Source organism: Syngnathoides biaculeatus, chromosome 13, assembly GCF_019802595.1.
Source record: "Syngnathoides biaculeatus isolate LvHL_M chromosome 13, ASM1980259v1, whole genome shotgun sequence".
Taxonomy (NCBI): Eukaryota; Metazoa; Chordata; class Actinopteri; order Syngnathiformes; family Syngnathidae; genus Syngnathoides; species Syngnathoides biaculeatus.
The window spans coordinates 6,164,937-6,187,110 of NC_084652.1; the positions used below are offsets into that span (position 1 = coordinate 6,164,937).

The 22,174-nt window shown below is 40.2% G+C and overlaps 1 protein-coding gene and 2 long non-coding RNA genes across 5 annotated transcripts in view; 2 read left to right on the forward strand and 1 right to left on the reverse strand.

Moving 5' to 3' along the window:
- LOC133510451 (uncharacterized) overlaps window positions 1–4,961 on the forward strand; it is a 17,645-nt gene extending 12,684 nt beyond the window's left edge. The window contains exon 3 of the long non-coding RNA XR_009797610.1: window positions 4,880–4,961. This is a non-coding gene — a long non-coding RNA (uncharacterized LOC133510451). The remainder of the gene's footprint in view (window positions 1–4,879) is intronic.
- LOC133510448 (caytaxin-like) overlaps window positions 1–17,474 on the reverse strand; it is a 20,666-nt gene extending 3,192 nt beyond the window's left edge. The window contains exons 1-13 of one of the 3 annotated variants that reach the window (XM_061838345.1): window positions 17,345–17,474; window positions 10,335–10,473; window positions 7,977–8,084; window positions 7,273–7,325; window positions 6,916–7,128; window positions 6,318–6,476; window positions 5,112–5,214; window positions 4,915–5,046; window positions 4,758–4,844; window positions 3,571–3,669; window positions 3,450–3,476; window positions 2,747–2,794; window positions 2,456–2,504 (exon numbers count right to left, since the gene is read on the reverse strand). In XM_061838345.1, the coding sequence (XP_061694329.1) occupies window positions 2,465–2,504; window positions 2,747–2,794; window positions 3,450–3,476; window positions 3,571–3,669; window positions 4,758–4,844; window positions 4,915–5,046; window positions 5,112–5,214; window positions 6,318–6,476; window positions 6,916–7,128; window positions 7,273–7,325; window positions 7,977–8,053 (1,038 nt within the window). In that variant the 5' untranslated portion in view covers window positions 8,054–8,084; window positions 10,335–10,473; window positions 17,345–17,474 and the 3' untranslated portion in view covers window positions 2,456–2,464. Of the gene's footprint in view, window positions 1–2,455; window positions 2,505–2,746; window positions 2,795–3,449; window positions 3,477–3,570; window positions 3,670–4,757; window positions 4,845–4,914; window positions 5,047–5,111; window positions 5,215–6,317; window positions 6,477–6,915; window positions 7,129–7,272; window positions 7,326–7,976; window positions 8,085–10,237; window positions 10,474–12,956; window positions 13,096–17,344 lie in introns of those variants that run through there. The other 2 variants (XM_061838344.1, XM_061838346.1) reach the window with 2 other exon arrangements.
- Window positions 12,378–21,333, forward strand: LOC133510453 (uncharacterized). Its single transcript, XR_009797612.1, has 3 exons — window positions 12,378–12,682; window positions 17,354–17,863; window positions 21,082–21,333. It is a non-coding gene; the product is annotated as an uncharacterized LOC133510453 (long non-coding RNA).
- Window positions 21,334–22,174: the final 841 nt, after the last annotated feature.

The window sequence follows — 22,174 nt, forward strand, 5'->3', positions numbered from 1 at the left end:
ATTGGTGGTAATGATATCTGATGAAAATCTTTTATTTTAAAGTTACAGTACCAATGACATGACTTATACTGATACATTATTTTCAATGAGTGGATTACCCCTTTAACCAGGAAACATGTCAGAATTTCTTTTCAGTACAGGCTACGGGCTGCAAAAAAAATGCACACTGGACCGCAAATGTCCCCGAGGCCCAAGTATGGGCACCATTGACTGATACTAACATAAAGAGCTCTGGCACCCACGCGAAGACACTCCTGACTTTCTGAAGTATTTGAAGGTCACGTAGTGTTCGGGGGGGGGGGGGGGGGGGGGGGGGGGGATGGTGACTCTGGAATTTGAGTTAACCCAGCGCAGTGCTGACGAAGCGGGAAATGCAGTATCGCAGTAACTTCGCTTTCGACCGGTATTCCCTTGAAAGACGACGTCTTTTCCGTATTCGTTTCGGTACTTCAAAGTTTCAAAAATGGAGGTGGCCCGCGCCGAGTTCTCAGCGGCTCGATTACCAACGCAGCGTCAATGCGACGCGTGATGTAAAAGGAGAACCGTGTCTTTTGTGTGGGGGTGGGGTGGGGGGTAAGCATGCGACCCGTTATTCAACGGTATTTTTCACTGCCTGTTCCAAATAACTAATAACATCTATCAAGTTGCAATACAGCGTTATATATAATTATTAGTAGCGGAGATGTGACGTGCGGAGGCTCCACGTTGGCGTGCCTTGCTCAAAGGTGCGAGTTTGACGTCATAGCTCACTGTGCACCCCCCCCCCCCCCACACACACACACACACAGCTGCTCTCTTTCCCCAGCGACTGTAACAAAGTAGCGCAGCAGGCCCACTGAGCCCAGAACCTCCCCTGACATTCCGGCAACTTCTCGACGGCAGAGATTTCGTCTGAGTGCGCTCCGACTCGAGCACCGCGGGTGGAACGTAGGCGCTCTCTAGTGGTATGAAAACAAATGCAAATAAACATAAAATACTATCGAACATAGAGCAAATCTTTTCGCTGTTCATAAAGTTTGTTTATTAATATTGTTTTTTTTTTTAATACAGTACTGTGCTTTTTTTGTTTTGTTTGTACATTTCGTGTAAGGTTTAGGATTGAACTTTGAAATACAGTACATTCCATCTACATTTGATTGGTTATTGAAGTAATTACTTTCCATACTCAAGAACAGTATTAATGTTCAAACTGTGGTAATTCTTCTTTATGAGTGATCCAACTTCCCCCAAAAAATATTCAACATTTTTATGCCCTGAGCTGAAATAAAAAATGTGATCTACGACTGCTACATTGCGGCAGCAATTTTTCCTTATTTTTTTTTAAAAGAGGTCTACTGCTTGCTGCAACCACTTGTAGATGAATTTTAGTGTCAAACTAAACATCAAATACAGCGAATTGCAATTTGTCTACTGAATGTCTGCTAGCTTAATGCTAACAGAGGATGGAAATGACAACACACAACAGCTAGCCTGGCATCCCGCAAACTAGGGGTGCCCAGACTTTTTTACCACAAGATCTACTTTTCAAGCAACCAGCCTCTTGCGAGCTACTGATGCCGGGGGCGGGTGGGGGGGATGATGATGATGCTCCCAAACCATTTTAAGGGTAATGTTATCCTACCTCCTATATTTAAAATACAGAATTGGGTTTTTGTGCACTGTATTGTCTGTGCTTGCATCCTGGATCAGGGGGTGCCAAGGTGGAATTTGAAAATGACACACCATCTCATCCTGCACTTTCTACTTTGGCTTCAGACCAGCCCTTTCCCACTCAGAAAAGAGAAAATCTCGTCAGGTTTAACCACTTTTTCTCCGATTATTCACATACTCCGACAGGCAATGCATCTTAAAACAACGGCATTTCTTTTTTTAAACGTTCTCCATTAATATCAAATGTAAACATAAGCAGCATGTCTAGCTCGTCTTTGCTCTACGTTGCCCAGACTGTGTTGCTGACGAAAGCAGCGGTGGTGGACGCTGTCATTATAAAACACATAGATGGGCTGCGTAAGTACTATCACATTTGTAATTATGAGTGTACGTCTTTAAGAGCAGGGGGGTGTAAGGTAAACTAGGAAAAAGAGAGTGTGGCGGAGCAGCGGTCGTTGTTAGAGAAATTTCCGTGTGCTGCCTAAAAGAAACCAGTGGCTTCTTCTTTTCATTTTTTACAGTACGTAGGGGAATTGTGCCATTGGATGTAACAACCAGTCATCCCTCACTCATTGAATCACGTTGCCACAAAATGAATAGCTGGATGTTATACTTTCAATTTGCATTGGATTATTTTTTTTTTTTGCGCGCAACGCAGAATATCTCCGAAGAGACTGCATGAGCGGTGCACAATTGCGCACGCGCACAGTTTAGAGGTAACATCGGCCGCTGTCTTTTATTTATTTTTTTGGCGGCGCGCCGTCCCGCGATCGACGCATTGAGCGCCCCTGCCGCAAACGCTTACCTTTGAATGTCAAATGTCGCGGCCAATCTCGGACGTCACGGGCTTCGGCCTGGAAGGACGGGGGGAAAAACAAATCCGAGTCAACAGGACAACCGTAATCGTCTGTTCCTGGGTTAAACTGTCACAGAAACCTTTTGTGACAATACAGCCAATGGTGTCGTGTCGTGTTCGAAACTTCTTAATCGTAGCGCATAAAAGCGCTCATAAAAGCATGACGTAATAATCTTCAGTTTCCTTGGTGACCGCCGTTTAGCTGACAAGTCAAAATGTGCGTGTGCCGAATGAGGTCACCTTTCTTTTGGCGGCGGCAAGTTGGCGTTTTGCTGCTCTTGCTCCAGTCTGCACACAAACAGACGCACTTTTAAGCTCCATATTAACAAAAGCAAAGTTATCATTTGTGTCAAATAATCACCAATTATTTAATTGTTTTTCTAATTAAATGCTTCTCAGAAAAACAAAATCATATGCTATTTAATTTTTTAAAAATATATAATGAAAGTTACATTTTATTCATAATGAATAAACATATTATTCTAAGTACTCTGAACGAAACTTGTGTTATTTATTATTTAATAGTGAGAGAATTCATTATTATATTTAAATGCATGTAACAAAAGCATGAACATTTTGAAAAGTATTAGTTAAAAATACTACATTAGTGAATGAAATAATGACTGATTAAACAAAAACGTGCATTTTATTAAAAAAATATATACATCATGAAAATTATTATAAAAATACACAAATTAGTTTTTTATGATTTAAGGCTTCTGTGGAAACAAATACATATTTTACATAATGAAAATATAGTGTGAAGAAAAATGACCTTACGTTATCGTAATTAAAAGCTTCATAGAAAAAAATGTAAATTAAAAAAATACAGCACATTTAACAAAATATTTTTATGAATAATTCAATCATTACAATGAGCATGATGTTGCACAAATGAAATGGTAATTAACGTCATAAGTTCTTAAATTGTGCCGTCACTCACCTGGCTTTGACCTTCTCGTCATCGTACCTGAAAGAGTCGGAACGGACAGTCGGCATGACGTAACTTACGCTATTCTTGTTGTTGTGTTTGTATTATGGGGTGGCGGCGCTCGGCTACTCACTGCAGCACGCCGTCGGGCACCTGCACGTGTTCCATGGGGATGAGCAAGCGGAGCTCGCCCAGCGTGTGCACGTAGCGGATCTTGTCCAGGAACTTCACGCTGCGGCGCAGAATGACGCGTTCGGCAAATCAACTTGATCAGGCAAAACATTCGATTTTTTAGATGGATTCAAATTAAACTACAAACTCTGTGACAATAGTGCAGTTATTCAACAAAACATAGCGGGACCGAAAATAATGAGCTCATTTCCATTCCGTCAGATTTTCTCAAAACGCGACAATATTTTACACATTCTGCATAACAATTATTACATACTTGGAAGCACAGCTCCACATAAAATAATGCATTACTCATTTTTTAATGATATATAACTTATTTTGTCAGCAACATGCACTTGTAATTCTACATTCATGGTCATTTTATATATGTGCAATTCATTTTCCCCCCTGAAACCTTTAATAATAATAATAATGAATTATCTTGCAATAATTGTAATTTCATTAATATTCAATTAATTAAATATTTGGGTATTTATTTATTTATTTTTACAAATATGATTCTAAAAATTGGGATCTATTAAGCAATTGTCCCAATTTTTGGAAGCGATGCTTAATAATTAGGTACATTGTAATAACAATGACTTTATTCAATAGGTACTTACATTGTAATAATTACTTTAGTCAGTGGTTATTTATAAATACTTGTTGAAACAAATTTTGACAAGCAAAATTGGGGGGGGGGCTACTGAGTTATGTTCCTATAACTGTGCAGTACTTATTTTCTCAGAACTGAGTTAATATATTCAGTGTTGTTAATTTTGTTATTGTATGTTAATTTTTTTTGTCAGAAGCCTTTAATTTATCATCTTACTATACCTATAATAAACCAAGGTTTATTATTCATGGATTTTTTTTGGGATGTTGTTAAACACTTTTGAACGTGCCAAAAATTTATAAAGGTTTTTCTTTTTTTCCCTCAGCAGCCACATTTCCAACCTGCGCCTGCTGAACGTCCAAATTTACATAGGAAATCAGTTTCAAATCAATTTGGAACGAAGCCGTTCGAGTGATACCTCAAATTAAAGGTCTTGATTAGGACTTTCAATGTCAGTGATCAATATTACTCTAATTTGATGACAAAATGACAGAAAACCTTAAAAAATGTTTTTGCCAGAACATGTCACTGACCTGATGAACGGCCTGGAGATGGCCAGGATGGTCCGGATGAACCACGTCGGGTGAACAATGATCAGACACTTGAGGTTCTTCCTCAATCTGCAATGACGTTGACTTTTTTGTTTCCTTTCCAGCGTCATTTCACCTTTGGCTGTTTCAAGAATCTTACTTCCTGTCAATCATCTGGTAGCATCTCTTGAGCCAGCCGATGCCGGGCATCTTCCTGCGGGGCGTGGCTCCGTTCAGGTAGACGATCATGTAGTCGTCGGCCACCAGCAGCTCCAAGCTGCTCACCACGTACCTGCGCGCACGCGTACGAGCGCGTGAACAAAAGCCGGCTGTGGGCGTTCCTGCCAAAGTACTCACAAGAAGAGGTTCTCCATGATGTAGGAGTAGTCGTCACAACTGCTGTCAGGCAGATAGCAGGCCGCGAACACGATGATGGCATTCAGGCCTTCCCCGTAATAGCCTGAATTGGGGGGAGGGGGGAATGAAATCATCATAATAACTGCAGCGGGGCTTCATAGTAAAAAAAGTGCGGGTGCGAGAATGTCTCCCGTCAAAAATGTGCGGCGCTTCATTACAAACGTAAAATGTGCCAACGGAGACCCCGGACCGTTGAACAGCTGACCGTGAACATCAAGCAAGAATCGGAAAGAATTCCACCTCCAAAGCTTCGACGATTAACGTCCTCAGTTCCCGAATGTTTATTGAATGTTGTAAAGAGAAAAGGTGCTAAACATGATCTTTTTCGGAAAGTGTTGCAGCCGTGCGTCCATTTCTAAGTTAATGATTATTTTGTAAAAACCATAACGCTGATCAGTCTGAGCATTAAATATCTTGGCTTTGTTGCGTATTCTAATAAATCCGAGTTGAACACAATTTGCACATCATCGTATTCTGTCATGCCATTATCCAAGCTGCTTATCCTCACAAGGGTTGCGGAAAAGCTAGAGGCCTATCCCAGCTAGCTTCGGGCGAAAGGCAGACTACACCCTGAACTGGTTGGCAGTCAGTCGCGGGGCAGATATCGACAGCATCACTGAGCGGGAATCGATCCCACGCTGCCTGCAGCAAAGGCAGGCGCGTGTACCACTACACCATCAGTGACGCCCATCATTGTATTCTGTTTTTATTTATGTATTACCCAAAGTCCCAACGTCATTGGAATTGGGGTCATATTGTACCATATTTGAGAGTGATTAATATCTAATGGCACAATAACTAAAGTATTTTATATTGTAATTAGCGTGAATAGCATCCTAGTTGTAGTTAATTGTATAGTACCACAATTTTGTATGTATCATAACAAATTGTTTCAAAATTGGAGTGAAACGCATTATTTCTTATAAGAGTTGTATCGAAACACACACGGAGTGTATGGCATCATATTGCAACATAACTGAAGCGATTGGTATTGTATCATAATTGGAGCGCCTCATAATTGGTAGGAATCAGATCATAAAGTAATCGGGGCGCATCAAAATGGACGAGGGGGAGGTCGGTCGTTCTGCAGGTACGGGCAAACGTGAGTTATGACATCCGAGGCGCGCTGGCGGCGTGGCGGCTCACCTCCGTGCGTCACCGCCCTCAGGTAGGGCCTGATGACCTGCATGTCGATGCGCTGCTCCTGGTCGCCCACGACGACCGTTCGCCACAGGCGGCCCGTCGAGTCGCGCTCCTCCTCGCCTTCGCCCGGGAGGCACTTGGCGCTGGCCACCGGGGTGTCGTCTGGATGCAAACAGGAAGTGAGTGCTACGCTTTGTCGCGGATTCAGAGCATTGCAGATTTCTGACCCCCCTCCCCTATAAAAAAAAGCCGGATTGCTACGTAACAATGCGCCATCCCCAGCGCCACGATTATGGACCAATCAAGCAAAAAAAAAAAAAAAAAAAAAAAAGCAATTTACCCCTACTTTGCTGTTTTTCACTTTTCGCAGGTGGGTCTGGTACCAATTAACTGCGAAAAACGAGGGATTACTGAATTACACTTTTTGTTCATATGGACCATTTTTGGTACAGCATTATGTATTGGTATTACACTGTACTTCCAACACATATTTGTAGCTGTTGTTAAGAATGTTAAATACGTATTGAAACTGTATTGTGTCTTTGATATTTGACTTTTTGATGTCATTAGCACGCGGCGGAGTAACTAAGCGTCCACTCGCCTTCCCACTCCAGTTCGTTGGCGTTACTGGCGAAGTCCAGCGAGTCGGTGTCGTCGGGGGTCTCGATGTCGTCGACGTTGATGTCCAGGTCGTCGGAGAGCAGCGAGCCCTCGCTGTGCTCCAGCGACAGGTTCATGTCGGGGGCGGTCAGCGTGCGGCGCTTGGACTGGTCCCTGGCTGACCCGCCGCCCACATTCAGGCTACTGGGGACGTCTAAACCAAGATTGCGAGAAGGTTAACAGTGCATGGAAAAAAAGAAATGAAAATACATGAAAGCATGTCCAAAGTTCAAATTAAATTTGATTACCAATTCAATTAAATGTAATTAAATTAATTTAATTTAAATAATTGAATTACTGTTTCTGTTGTCTGTGAGGCCACACGAGGAATCGCCGTCTTCGGGTAGAGGCCTGTGTAGACCCACAACTTTGAGAAAACTTGCACCACAAAAAATATATACCGTAATTCCCAGCCTACAGTCCGCACCTGGTTGTAAGCCTCACCAAGTACACTTGTAAAGGAAATACCATTTGGTAGATACATACGCCGCAGCTGTGTAAAAGGCGCAAATGCCCACATCGAAACACGAGATATTTACAAAGAAAGACGGTACACAGAAAGAGTTTAACACTAGCGCTAACACTCGCGCAGCACTAACGGTAGCGCGACGCTAATGCTAGTATTGTGCTAACGCTGATAAGGCCAGTTAAAAAAAAAAAAAAAAAAAAAAACAATTTACCGCTAAAAATCACTGGGACACGTCAGTAACACAGCAGCAACACGCTAGCACAGTGCTAACGCTAGTGCAGCACTAACATGGCCGGTAAAAGTCATTTCCTCGGCACATATATTCCTGTCTCACTCTTACCTTTTCCGCTCAAGTGCAGCCTTGCGACCGTTAGAAAAAAAAATACACAAATTAGCCGCATCACCGCCTAAACCGCAGGGTTGAAAGTGTGCGAAAAAAGTTGAGGCTTGTAGGCCGGAAATTACGGTATAGGGTGCAGCAATTCCGTAGGTTAGAAATATGTATCTGTATTTCCCCAAATACTAGGTGTTACCTGGGGAAGTCCTCGTCCTGCCACTCGTCCTTCACCTCCATGCTGTCCATGCGTAAAGTGACCTCTGCAGTCCCCATGGCGGACGGAGGTTGGTCAGGAATCGGCTCGCTGGGGGGGGGGATGGGAACGACACAAAACGGCGTGCTCAGATCATCAATGCCATTACCCGAAGCTTGTTTATTATTTTTTTGGGTTAGTGGGGGGGGGGGGGGCACTGCTCGTAAGGTTGACTTTAAAGTCTAAAAGTCTAAAATAAGGTTGTTGGAGAATCTAGTTCTTCTTCCAAATTAACCCAAAGCTACCTTTAAATTTTTTGACATTAGGTTACAATAATTTCCCGCCTGCAAGCAGCAACTTTTTTCACACGGTTTCAACCCTGCGTTTTATGCGGTGATGCGGCGCTACCGTTAGCGCACCTCATTATAAGCCTCGGTGCACAGAAAGAGTTTAACGCTAGCGCCACGCTAACACTAGCTAACTCAGTGTACCGAGGCTTATAACCAGATGCGCTCTGTAGGCCCGGAATTACGATATATTGTAATATTAAACCACCTTTTATCAAGTCTAGTCGTGCTTATTTATATATCGTAGTTCTTGATAAAACTGACTCACAGAGCAACACAAAATCCAGATTAATGACATTCCCTTATCAAAAGCATGTTTTTCTTTGTGATTTTAGATATTAGACATTTTATAAATCTGTAATTGTGTCGTAGATATTTTATTACATTTGTGATATTAGATAAATGTATCTTTTGGAATTCAACTAGATTTGTTCCAATCAACTGAATGTGTCTTTGACACTAGTTTTGAGGTCTACGATATTCGACTATGTTTTCTATTTGACTGTCTTGGATAAAAGACTATATTAATTTTGCAGACAATAAATTATTTGTCTTTATACAGGACGTCTTTGATTTGAGACAACATTTGCCATATTCAAGTGTATGTCTATGAAATGAGTCTAGATGTGTTTTGATGTGAGTCATATAGGTCACAATATGGCGATCAATGCACTCGTTGGCGATCACGCGTCAATAACGTGCGCGTCCTAGCTAGCGGAGTTCATTGTATGGTCCATTTGTTCACTGGTTTGGCAATGATGTGTGAAAGAACTCACAATTAGGAGGCTAAAAGGCCTTCTGGCGACAATACGCTGCCCACGTTGATGTGATCAGATTCAAAATTAGATTTCCTAGCAAAAAGCGTTGTGGGACAAAGCTGAAACAGAAATTATGGTACATGTTTATCAATTCACATGGCAAAAGTATCCACGGCTATTATGTTATTGTGGGTTATTGAACGTCTTTTAGCTTCACTGAGGACTCGTGTTTACCAAAACACACGTCAGCACTTAAATTTGTCATTCGTAATGTTTACAAAACGGTATGTTAGCTTCAGGTAAAAGAAAAATCACTTTTGATGAATCACCAAAAATAAAATCTTTTCACTAGACCCAATATTGTCTTTGTCTTTACCAAAACATGGTATGTACGTTCTTTCTCCTGTCTTGTCTTTGGTGTTTTTACGTATTACCTTCTTAAATACTGTTCATATTTGATGTTTAAAGTGTGTTAACTTTGTTGAAGACTCAAATTTATCTAGGGATTTTACAAAAATGTGCGTTAGCGTTCCCAAACATGCTAAATTCTCATGTTTCTGTAACTGTATGCTAGCTTCACTGAAGACTCTTAATAGTGTGTAATATTTATAAAAACATAGATTATCTTTCTATAGTCCACAACTCTTATGTCTTTAATGTTTACACAAAGTTACAAGAGCTACACTGGAGACTCAGTTGTCTTTGAAGTTGACATAAACACGCATGCTCGCTTCAAAAAAGATCATATCGTGTTAGCTTTACTGAAGACTCATGAAGTCCTTGTTGCTTAAATGCTACGCTAGCTTTATTTGAACTCGGTCATCTTTTATATTCACAAATATATATCTATAACACTGTCTTGAAACACGCATTTTTATATCAAATCAAATGCAAATCAGTATGATCAAAAATTAATTAATTTACAAAAATGTGTTAGATTCGAACTCTGTCCAACATCTCCGAAAATTGACTTTAGCTATATGGAAGACTTGCGATCATCTTTGTGATGTTTACGAAAATGCTTTCCCCTGAAAAATAACAATGAATGGCCCTCAAAGTTTATAAAACTGTAGTCTTGAACGTCCTTGATAGTTCTAAAAACGCCCGTGGCGTGATTGACAGGTGGGCGATCAATCCAGGGCGTACCCGGGCCTCTCACCTGGTGTCAGCCGGGACGGATTCCGAGGTCGAAAAGAAATTCAGGGAAACCAAAATATGATTAAGACGACAAAGGCAGACCGCGTGCGTGTACTCACACGAGAGGGAGCGAGCGAGCGTCTGCCGACGGACGATGCGCCTTCAAAGACGGCTGAGCATCCCCCGCCTGGCGGAGGAGATCCTCTGGGAGCCCCGCGGTCCTCTCAGGAGGGGGAAGGCCACCCTTTCAAAGCCATCCTGATTTTTGGACAGAAAGAAAAACATGAGAAATTGTCTTGCGCGTTTCACCTCTGCGGAGCGGCCCCTCTGCTGAAGCCGCGCCCCCTCTAATCCTGCTGATGTCATCCGTATGCCGCTTATGTAATCAAACTCGCCTCCTCTTTAGAACGCGAGGGCCTCCGGGGTAGCACGTTTCTCTCGTCGTCACGTTCCTTTTTATTTGTCAGCCGCCGTGTTTATTTTTAAAACGCGCTCATGGCGCCGGCCGGGATGGATGGAGGTCTCCGCTCTGCTGTTTCCAGGCAACCGCATCCTCCTCCCGCTCCTCCCTCCTCGGCAAGCTTTTTAAGCTCTCATTCTTCCTCCCGCCGCACGTTAGCGTTCATCCTCTCTTCCCTCCCTCCCCTCGCCCGCTTTCATCACAACGCAATAAGCTCTCCGGGCAATGACTGACCGAGGCATTTGTTTGCGCAAAGTGCTGTCAGCTGGGATAGGCTGCGGCACTCCCGTGAACCTTGTGGGGATAAGCGGTTTGCAACATAAATGCATAAACGTGGAAAAATTAAAAACAAATGGAAACATTTAAACAAATGAAGCAAAAAAAAGAAAGATACAAAATAAAAAAACATATAAAAACAAACAAAATAAAAACATATATTTAAAAAAGAAGACTTGAAAAAATTTAAAAAAGTACAAATTTCAGATAAAATGCAAAACGATAATCAAATCAATCATTTACAACTTTGAATTAAAAGTAACTCTTAAAAGTAGTAAATAAATATTCGGGTTAGGGTTAAAATAAAATACTAATTTAAATTAAAATAAAAGATGATTAAAGTACAATTTTGGTTTAAAAGGTTTTAAATCAAAACATGAATTAAAAGTAACTCTTAAAAGTAGTAAATAAATATTAGGGTTAGGGTTATAATAAAATACTAATTTAAATTAAAATAAAACATGATTAAAGCACAATTTTGGTTTCTAAGGTTTTAAATTAAAACAGGCATGAAATATAATAATAAATAACAAAATGAATAAAAAAGAAAATAAGAACCAAAATAATTAAACTGTTACATTTTCAATTTTAAATAAAAGTAAAAAAATACTTTTTAAGGTGCAAACTAAATATTCAACCAAATAAAAGTAGAAATTGAATTGAAACATTTTGAAATTAAAACATTAAAAAATAAATGTAAAAATCTGTCTGCGAAACAAATTGAAAGGAAAAAATAAAAGCAATACAACTAATCATTCTAATCATTTATTAGGATAGTTCAAGTTTTGGTCAATGGATTCTTTTTTTGCAGCAAAAAAATACATATTAAAAATAACAAATATCAAAAATAAAAATAATGAACACTTAAAATTTAAAAAATGCAAAAATTAACATTTAAAAATGTGAAAAAACAAAATGGAAAACTACTCATGAGAAAATAAATGAATGGAAAAAGCTCAATTCATTGTAAATAGTGTGTGTTTATTACATTGTTAATATACACTGTAAAAAACATAACAACAACCATACTTCTCCATAACAATGGAATGATGAGTTGCTTAGAGTTGTATGCATAGTTGAGACCAGAGGTTGCCACTAGAGGACGTCGTAGTGCATTTGTGGCTATAGTGCAAAGGGTTGATGACTGTCAAAAGCCAACAGGCCCTAACCCTGAACAATCCATTTCGCATGACCCCCCCCACCAGCAATATTTAACCCTGTGATGATTCCGATAAAAGAGCAGCTGCAGACATTTCTGGAGAGGTGTAGTGGCGTGTGAAGACAAACCATGACCTACATGTGCATTAAGCACAGATTAGCACGCCCGATTAGAAGAACTTGCCGTGGGCGTTTCCACACACACACACACACACACACACACACACCACACACACACACACACCACACACACACACACACACACACAAATCAAATTGTCAATTGGACTGTGTAAACTTATGTCAACGATGTTGATCAATGAGGTGAAATTTCACAAAGCGATAACAGATGACGGCGGATGTCAGTGCTCGGAAGCCACCAGTAGAAGCAGCCGAACATTCATAAAGTGCTCACTTAACACCCCCAGGGGGCACCATCGAGGGGCGTCATACAGGGCGGCGTTCAAGCTACTACCGCTAGTCAGTGTACTTAACTTAAGATTTGATGATGAAACATCGAAGATCTTCTCAATTAAGTTGCAGTATTATCTTAACTGAGGATATATGTACGCCTGTGAGTATTTGTTGTTTATTTCCGTCTAAATTGACAACTGTAAAGTTTTGCAATTGTGTGTTAGCATTGAGCTAGCAGAGAGTGAAATTATGAGGTAATTCTCTTTCGTTTCACGGTAAACTTCAACTGGAAGTCACAATAAACAACTTGAAGGAAGCACTCGGTCATTTATTTTTCTGTTTTACTGTTTCTTATCTGCCAGACTGCTGCTTGTTGTGATGTTTGCGACTACCATGTAGCTCTTGTGACTCAATAGTGTTCAATAGCTTCCTACCTGGACAAGCTTGAGGTCACGACCAAAACAGAAACTCAACAAAGACACATTTGACTGCTTTGTCTGTCGACTTTTCCTCTTTTTTGACCGTCCGCGCATCACTAGTCTTTATTCATTCCCGCCTCCTCGCTTGTGTGCTTCAATTAAAGCCAAAGATCAGACAGCTAGTTTCAAAGCTTGAACTTTGACATCAAGACCAAGCTCGTGCGTAGCAGACGCCACTCGCTTCCTGCTCCACGCGACGCGCTATGACATCAACGGATGCGAGCGCGGCTTACGGGGGCAGCTTTTAGGTGTCTTGTTTATTTTATTTGGGCTCAAATTAGCCGAGGGCCGAAGAAGATCGGATTAGCGTCGTAGGCGACCGTTCGGCCAGGTCCTCCCGTGTCAGGATGTCACTGTTTAAACACGCCTCTTAGCCTAGCGCGCTTTAAAACAATAATTATTTAATCACATTAACATCTCCAGCCGCTACGCTGACATCATCTTTACGGCGGCGGTTCAAATCAAGCCGTCTTTCGATTAGCCTGAACTTTCCACGGATAGAACTAAAACCGGGGCAGTTAAAAGGTGAAAAAGATGGAGGAGAAGCACGTCTCCAGCCGAGAGATCAAGCGCAAGAGTGACAACGTGTGCCAAGCTGCGCGTAAGCTCATTAAAAGAGAGGCCTGAGAGACCCCCTTCGTCGAGGAATACGCAGGACTGACAGCAGTACCAAACACTCGGAAGCATAAAGCCGTGATGTATTATTCCAGACAATATTTGCAGAAATGACAGAACAGAAGCTGTCAAATGAAGACATCCAAAAAGCTTAATAAAAAAAAATCAATGAGCACAAAGATTAAATCTTGTGACATAAAAAGATTGTAAATCCTAAATATAAAATGGAAATATTGTGGAAAAATAACAGAAAAAGTAAAAAAAAAAAAAATTGGAATAAAAATAAAAATCTGTCATGCAGGATATGTAAATAATACATATCTCCATCGAGCTATGGCCTTTGTCAGGAGCCTGAAGGTCGCGACGTACTGGACTCTTTTCCCAACCGGCATTTTGGGTCTTCTCGGATGTGGTTTACCGCAATCTCTATTGATCTTGTATTTTGGGCCTGCTCTCGCGCTGCCATGATCGGCGCCTCCGTGCCGTCTTTCAGTCCGGCCTTTTCCAGCCACCGGAATGTTTTCTCTACGTCAGCCACTTCTTGAATTTGTCAGTGGTACATTCCATCCCGGTGCTGGTGATTCCATGACAGCCCATCTGGCTCCTGCTCCTTGCCCGGCTTTAGAGCCTGGATAGTGCCTGTGCCAGTTTGTGTAAAGCCTCAGGGTTTTTTTTTTTTTGGACTTGGGGTAGAACCCTCAGTGCATTGCAAGCATATTTCTTGTTCTCAATGTAGCTAATGAACAGGGTCGTGTTTCTGGGACTGATTGCCCTGTGGAGCAGTACCTGGTGTTTGGCTCCTTTGGTTTTATTACCATTGCTTCTCTGTGTTCTGCTCATGTATCGATCCATATCCCTACTCATTTTGGCCGCTATGAAGCCCGATAAGAGCTTTTCATGTGGTGCTGAGGTAGGTTATGGGCTGGGAGTCTGATGGTGTCATTCCCCTCTGGGGGTCCTACATAATGAGGACCGTCTGATCGCGGGTTGGCCATTCTGGGTGGGTCTCCGATTTTAGGAGCCGGTTCATTTGTGCTGCCAGACATTCATGGAGACCAGTTAGCTGCTTCAGTCAGGATGATGAACCATATCAGGCCCTGCTTCTGTCTACCTCTTCATTTTGGACACTCTTGCTTGGATATCCGCCGCTACTGGTTCTTGTTCTTGCAGGTTACTGCGGTCTGCTTGTAAATTTGCCAGCCAATGGACATTGGTATTGCTTGACAGCCCATCCCAGATACTTTTCCAGTAATGTTCTCTCTCAGCCTTGGGTGCGAGTGTTTCGATCTTCGCACCATAGGTAGGTTGATGGGGAACATTATGCTCCCGGTCTGTACCTCAGTTGTGCATCTTTTCACGTGAGTAGCGAAGGCGGGAAGTCTTTGCTTGGCATGTTATTCTTAGTTTCACACTTTTTTGTTTTGTTCTGTTAGGAGGCTCACTTTTTAACATAACCCATCCATACATGCGTATGTCAGATAACTGCTGACTAGCGCGATATGCTAACATAGCACTCTATGTTTTTAAAGAGTCCTGCTTCTTGTTAAAACAGCACAAACACTTTGGTACACCCAAAAGCACCGCAACAGTCACCGAAGACCCAATTCGAAGTACAATATGTGCAAAAAAATTGCTGTCTGTACACACCACTGGAGCATTCACGATAAGACTGAAAGGTTGCTGATGCAGCTCCACGACAGAAAAACTGATTCCAGTTCCATACGATGATCCCCTTGACGGGGTTGCCACGGCGCCGGCGAAGCTTTGCTTCCTCGCCTCGCTCTTTGAACCTTTAACAACCCTCCCCCGATGTCAGGTCACTCTTCACTGACCTACACCTCACATCTATTACACACACAAATAAGACTATCTAATAAATGAACTTTTTTTTTTAACCTTGAGATATTCAAGAAATTGCACCATACGCAACAGATATTGAATACAAATGTATTCCCTTTGAAGGATTAATATTTGCATCAAAAATATAAACTAACATTTTCATGTTACTTAAAAAAAGAAAAAAATATCTTGGATTAAAATGTCGCTGATGAATTAAATGTAGATGGCAATTATTTTCATGAGATGCAAAAATGAAAAGTATTGAATACGCATTGGAGGATTGAAATGTACGTAGACAACAATGACTTAATTAAATCCAAATTAACAGACAATATGAAATTTGCCTCGAGGGATTAAAACTTGAATAATGAAGTCATTAAAAATATAATTTATTGAATGAAAATAAACAGGAAAAGATGATTTTTAACCTTGAGGTGGTACAACCTGCGTAGTAAAATATAATAAATATGTAAAAAGTTAAAGTTGAAAATTTTATTAATTACATCAAGATAAATTATATACCATACATTAAATTCACATTAAAGTTCAAAGTTCAAATACAGTACTACAAATAACGTATGGATCTAATTTATGACAAAAAACTAAACTGATGCATGTTTAAAAATTTTCTCAGTCACTCTTCAGCTATATTTGTGAAGTACATGACATTATTTTGGGGTGTAGTATAATATTTTCTATGTCAGAATAATAACTTAATGACATTTCTCTGGCAATGGTCCGGGCGAAGTGACAGTGTTATTGTCGCCTTCGGGCGAATCATCAAAAGGTATCCAATGTGCGTCGCCAGGCCGCGTTAAGGACGGCGGCAGTCGCTGTAACGTTTGTCGGGCTCGTCTGAGAGCCGAAACAATCCTGTGTGCAATACGGGAGCCTAAGCTGGATGAGGTTTTAACCCCTTTGCCCATTTTGGCAAACTCAAAGATTAAAAGATAAAGCGGCAGAAAAGCTCTCGAGGTTTCTTAAAGGCTAGCCAAACAATGCGGTCTGCTGCACGATGCTAACTAATGGGCTTCATAAATACCGTAATTTCTCGAGTATAATGCGTTCTGAAGTATAATGCGCACCCCCAAAATTGACCTAAAAAAATCTGGGAAACCCTTCTACCAATGTACAATGCGCACCACCAATTTGCTGCTCCCCAAATGATCAAAATATTAGGAATCATCTGTATTTATATTTTGTTAGGTTTATACTTGTATTGTTTTTCAAAAACTGTCTGTACAACGATCATTAATAATAATTATTGTGCATGTGCTGATGTTGTGGTAATATAATCCATCAACCAGCTAAAATAAATGTTCAATGATGGAACAACATTTTATTAATACTGTTGACAACACGTATTGCAGTCTTAAAAATATAAACAATTTAACAGTTTAACGTAAACCTTTTTTTGCATTAAATATTTGTGCACAACTAGTCGTTGTAGTAGACATTTTTTCCCTTAGTTTAAGTTAAAACAAACTTATGGAGAGTCTTTTCTGGTCTTTGGTGCAGTAGCAGCAAATATGCTACGCTAACGGTCGTAAAATGTGAAGCCCCGCCGCGGAGGTCACAGAGTTCAGACTGGGGGGGGGGGTGCACATTACCGTAATATATATAAATGTGTAACATAAGACATCAACATTTTTTAACTCGGTACCTATATATGACTAGGCAATGTGATTGTATTTTTTCATTTTTCATCCATACCTATATATAATGCACTCTATTAACTTTTTGAAAATACTTTTGGAAAAAATTGCACATTATTTTTGAGAAATTACAGTATTTGGAAGGCTGTGACAATAAAAAAAAAAAACATACAGTCATGACATTATTTGACCTCTAAAAGCAATTTTTCACGATTACCGGTATTTGGGTCTTACCTTCCGTAGACATGTCTTGTGGACGGATGAAACACAAGTGGCGCTGACCTGAGAACACCGAACCAACTGTGAAGCATGGAGGTGGCAGGATCTTGTTGTGGGGCTGTTTTGCTACCTCAGGAACTGGACCGCGTCATAAAACAGATGACATCATGAAGAAAGAACATTACATGGCGGTATTAAGGCAAGATCTCGAGATATCAGCCAGGGACTTAAAACTTGGTTGCTAATGGGTCTTTCAAATGGACAATGACCCTAAACATACTGGAAAAATGGTCCAAACGTGGCTTTGGGATAACAAAGAAATCTTGGATTGGCCATCACAAAGCCCTGATCTGAATCCCGTCAAAAACGTTTGGGAAAGCCAACCGACAAGCCTGACTCAGTTCCAGCAGTTCTGTCAGGAGGCCCGGCCCAGCATTCCAGCAGAATAACTGTCAGAACCTGGTTGAAGATTAGGCAGAACCTTCGACCCAAGTCATGCAGTTCAAAGGAAATTCTACTCCATACTAAGGAAACGTATGTAAACTTTTGACCTTAAAGAAAATAATACAATATTCTCTCTCATTATTGTGGCATTGAACAAAACAAAATAAATGTGGTGATCCTGAGTGACCCGAAACAGGAGAGGTTACGTCTGATTTGACGTCAGACAGTAGGATAAAAATGTCAAACCTTTGTAAACTTCTGGCACGCCGATGCAGTTATCTCTCCCCCTGCCCTCCTGCTCCCCTTCCCTCCCTCCCTTCTCTTTCTTCCTCTCCTGCCTCGCACGCTTCCTCCCTTCTTCCCTCGTCCCCCTCGCAAGCTGACACAGCGCCTTTGCGGCGTTAGCCGCTTTGTGGCTAATAGGATGTGGCGGGCTTAAATTGTCATCTGATAAAACTAAGATGCTTGGTAGCTACGCGGCGTCCGCTTAACCAATTTGCATTCAATTAGGATAATGGTGGGGGGAAAAAAGCAAAGAGGGACAGCTTTAATATATTAATGTGATAACATGATTATCAATTTCCCTCGGCAATCACTGGCCCGGTGTCAATAGCGACGCCGCAGACGCTATGACGTCAGCGGCGCATTTAAATGATTGCAATTGGGTGCAATTATCTTCCGGTCTTTAAGCACACAATGTTTTCGGTAAAAATTAAACTGTACCAAAATATAATAAAAATATACCAAAATTTAGAATTACAGAAATATATTTCCACAGTATTTTTCTGCATAAATTATTGCATCTTACAGTGAACCACCAGTCATACATTTCAATAACTAAACCTTTAACAAAAAATATTTTAAGTATATAAAAATTACATTTATTAAAAAATCTTGGAATGTAAAATGATTTGATTCTCAATATTGTCTGTATTTTTTTATTGTAGCATATAGCAATGTAGCTTCCATTTTATTACCAAATAAAGCTTGCTCGCCACATCACGCTGCATAACTTGTCCGTGATAAAAACATTTTTACAAGTTGTGAAAGTTGACCTAATGTATGAAGAGTTTGTTTTCAAAATGAAAATTTTTCATTTTGAGAAAAGGGCTTGGTATTGAAGTGAAAACAATAAACTCAATTTACGTTTCTAACTATTGGGCGATGGAAAGAGATGCTAAAAAGTAACTAAACACCATACTACAAAAAAATATTGGCTTTAATATCCACCGAGTTTTTTTGATGACAAATTTCATTTTTTCTCCAAAATGAGACATATCCAAACATTCTATTCTTGGCAAAGTGAGACATATCCAAATTTCGACTTAAACCTTCAGGAGCAGCTGTATTTTTTTTTAAAAAATCAGTTGCTTTTGATAGGCTATCATGAAAACTATTTGCCTTTCAAAATTTCAAGCATTTTTAAAATAATATTTAAGACTATGACCACCACATTTAGAGAGTTAGGTATCAGAAATAAGGGTCAGTCACCAGCCACAATTTTCACAATTAGCTCACTTATGTCAGATGTTGAAAAAGGAAATGAAAAAATGGGAATTTCTTTTAAAAAGGTGTTTTTCAGTTATTTAGAAACTGTTTGTTTGTTCAGTATGAGGTCTTGGAAAGGCTGAGTTCACATCATTGTAATTTTGTGCATCTCGGATGCGATTCTGCAATCCGACATCTGCAGGCATTGATTCATTTTGTTTATAAGTTGATGTGAGATCATTGAGAAAGTAAACTGCTTCAAACCAGTCTACCAAGGTTAATATGGGTTGCGAGGGGTGCCAGCAGAAAAAAAATAGGTAGTCGATCTCATACACACGTCTCCAAAATGAAATCACTTTCAAACTCACAAATTCAATGTTTGAAATCTGACTCATTGAGTCTGCTTTCTTTTCATTTTATTTAGAGCTGTAAAATCAAACTCGGCATTAGCATCTCTCTCAAACGTGGGCGCAGCCATTTTGGATGATGATGTGGAAGATACCGGAACTTCCGTCGAGACGAATTCTGATTGGATGCCGCTTGCTTCAGCAGCGCACGCTGATTGAACGAAACGATGTCGCATTTTGCTCTGAATAAGATCTCGATATGTCGCATTTTGAAATAAAACGCAATCTTCCTTGGCTCATATGGAACGATATGTCGCACTTTTAACAAAAATCAGAGTATCCCGACAACTACCATTCGGAGCTGGATAATTTTGGCGCGAGTTTCGTAAATCTGAAAAAAATGCCTATGTCGCGTTTTGAAAACAAACTCTTCACATGTTAAACAAAATTATTTGATTTAATTAAATTTACAATTTAATTTTGAGATATTTGTAACATTGTCTGTATTATTTTTATTATTATTTTTAATTACTGATTGGCTGGAAGGAGTGACTCCATTTTATTCATATGGTCCATTTACCACTAATTATATAGTGAAATATAATATTTACAAATATGTATTTTAAATCCATTTCTTTGGAGTTTTATAGTTATTTTTTCTGATTAACTAATAGGAATCACGTGGTTGTACTTCCTCATAGTCATGCATCTGGATTTCATTTGATTACTTTCTGTTTTCTAACTATCCAAAAACATTTCCAAAATTGTAACGATGAGTAGACTTTGTGACTTTATAAATGTTTATTCTGACCGTTTTTAATTGGTGACTGGTGGGGTTTCTTTCCCGGTAAGACAGAAGCAGTATGATTTTGATGATTCTTATGCAAAATGAATGCGTCAAAAAATGTTAATCGTTAACGACATCCGCCGTGCGCCGTCTAAGCTTGTTGGCAAAGAGGCCCGATGTTGACGTATGGTTTTAAACAGCCTCAGCACACGCGATACAAACAAATCCTTTGGTACAATTTGTACGCTTGCGACGACGACGGAGAGTCTGGATGAACCCCCAAGTCGTGTTTTTGTAAAATGTACGCAAAGTTATTTAAAACCAAGAACGTAATATGCCATGTTGTAATAAAACCACCCAACGGGTACACGTTTTTACATTACATGTCTATTTTAAAATTAACCTAATATTCCTTTCCCCAAAATTTGAAAATAAAATAAGAAAGTCTTTTTTTTAAATTTTGACAAATCTATTAAAAACTAAAAACGGAATGTAATCCCAAATACGGCCTTCTTTACACAGTATTTAGCTTTATTAAAGGCTTATTACCTACACAGAGAGTGAATGAATTTCGGAACAGCGCCACAAGAAAGTTCCCGTAAAAACAAAACAAAGATAATGAGGATATTTTGAATTCAGCTGTAACGTAACAACGGATTATGATTTTTTTTTTTTTTTTTTTTTAGAAAGCGTCATGGCGTCCTAAATATTTGATGCATGGCGGGAGGAGTGAGGTCAGAGGAAATCGCCAGTGAAGTCCTTAGGCTCATTAAGCAAACGGTCGATCCATGCAACACCTCCCGCTTGGAGCTGCGACAGCTCGGATCGGCTCGGCCAGCTGGCACAGCAAGAAAAACTTGAAAAGCCCCCCCCACCCCCAAAATCACCCACTTCTTCACCTTTCCTTTTTTTTTTTTTTTTTTTTTTTAATCTAACTGTCCTGCAAGGTGTTTTTCGTCGGTAAACCAAAAATGCTCATGGGTCAATTTGACCATCTGTATGTTGGAAAAACTCATTCACTGCCATTGACGGATTTAGACGTCAAATATCTCCATCAACTGGGAGGGATGGCAGTGAATGAGTTTTAACCATCAAAATAATGTCACATTTTTTACATTTTTGTAATCATGACAACAGAGCACCGGCACGGTGGCTCAGCTGGAAAGCGTCGGCCTCACAGTTCTGAGATGCCCGGTTCAATCCCGGACCCGCCTGTGTGGAGTTTGCATGTTCTCCCCGTGCCTGTTTTCTCCCACATCCAAAAAACATGCAACATTAATTGGACACTGTAAATTGCCCCTAGGTTTGATTGTGAGTGCAACTGTTGTCTATCTCTATGTGCCCTGCGATTGGCTGGCAACCAGTTCAGGCTGTAGCCCACCTCCTGGCCATTGAAAGCTGGGATGGGCTCCAGTACTCCCAGCTGACCCTTATGAGGATAAGCGGTTGAGAAAATGGATGGATCATAACAACAGATGTACTTTTGTGTATATTTGTAAATCGCATTTGGGAGCAATAGACAGAAAAAAAATGTCTCCAATTGTAAACTTTTAACCGAAAATGGAAATAATTTGGGAGTCGTTCCAGCGGCTAAGAAAAAAAACTAATTGACCTGCTGAATAGCAGGCGGGTTTTAAAATGTGGTTTTGGTGACAAAAAGGGAAAGTATTTGGGAGGTTTTCTCCAGTAGCTATGCTGCCGGGTAAAAACGATTCTTCTGAAATTATATTCTTTAAACTTGAAACTTTTAAACGGGTGAATTTGACCCCAAAACAAGTT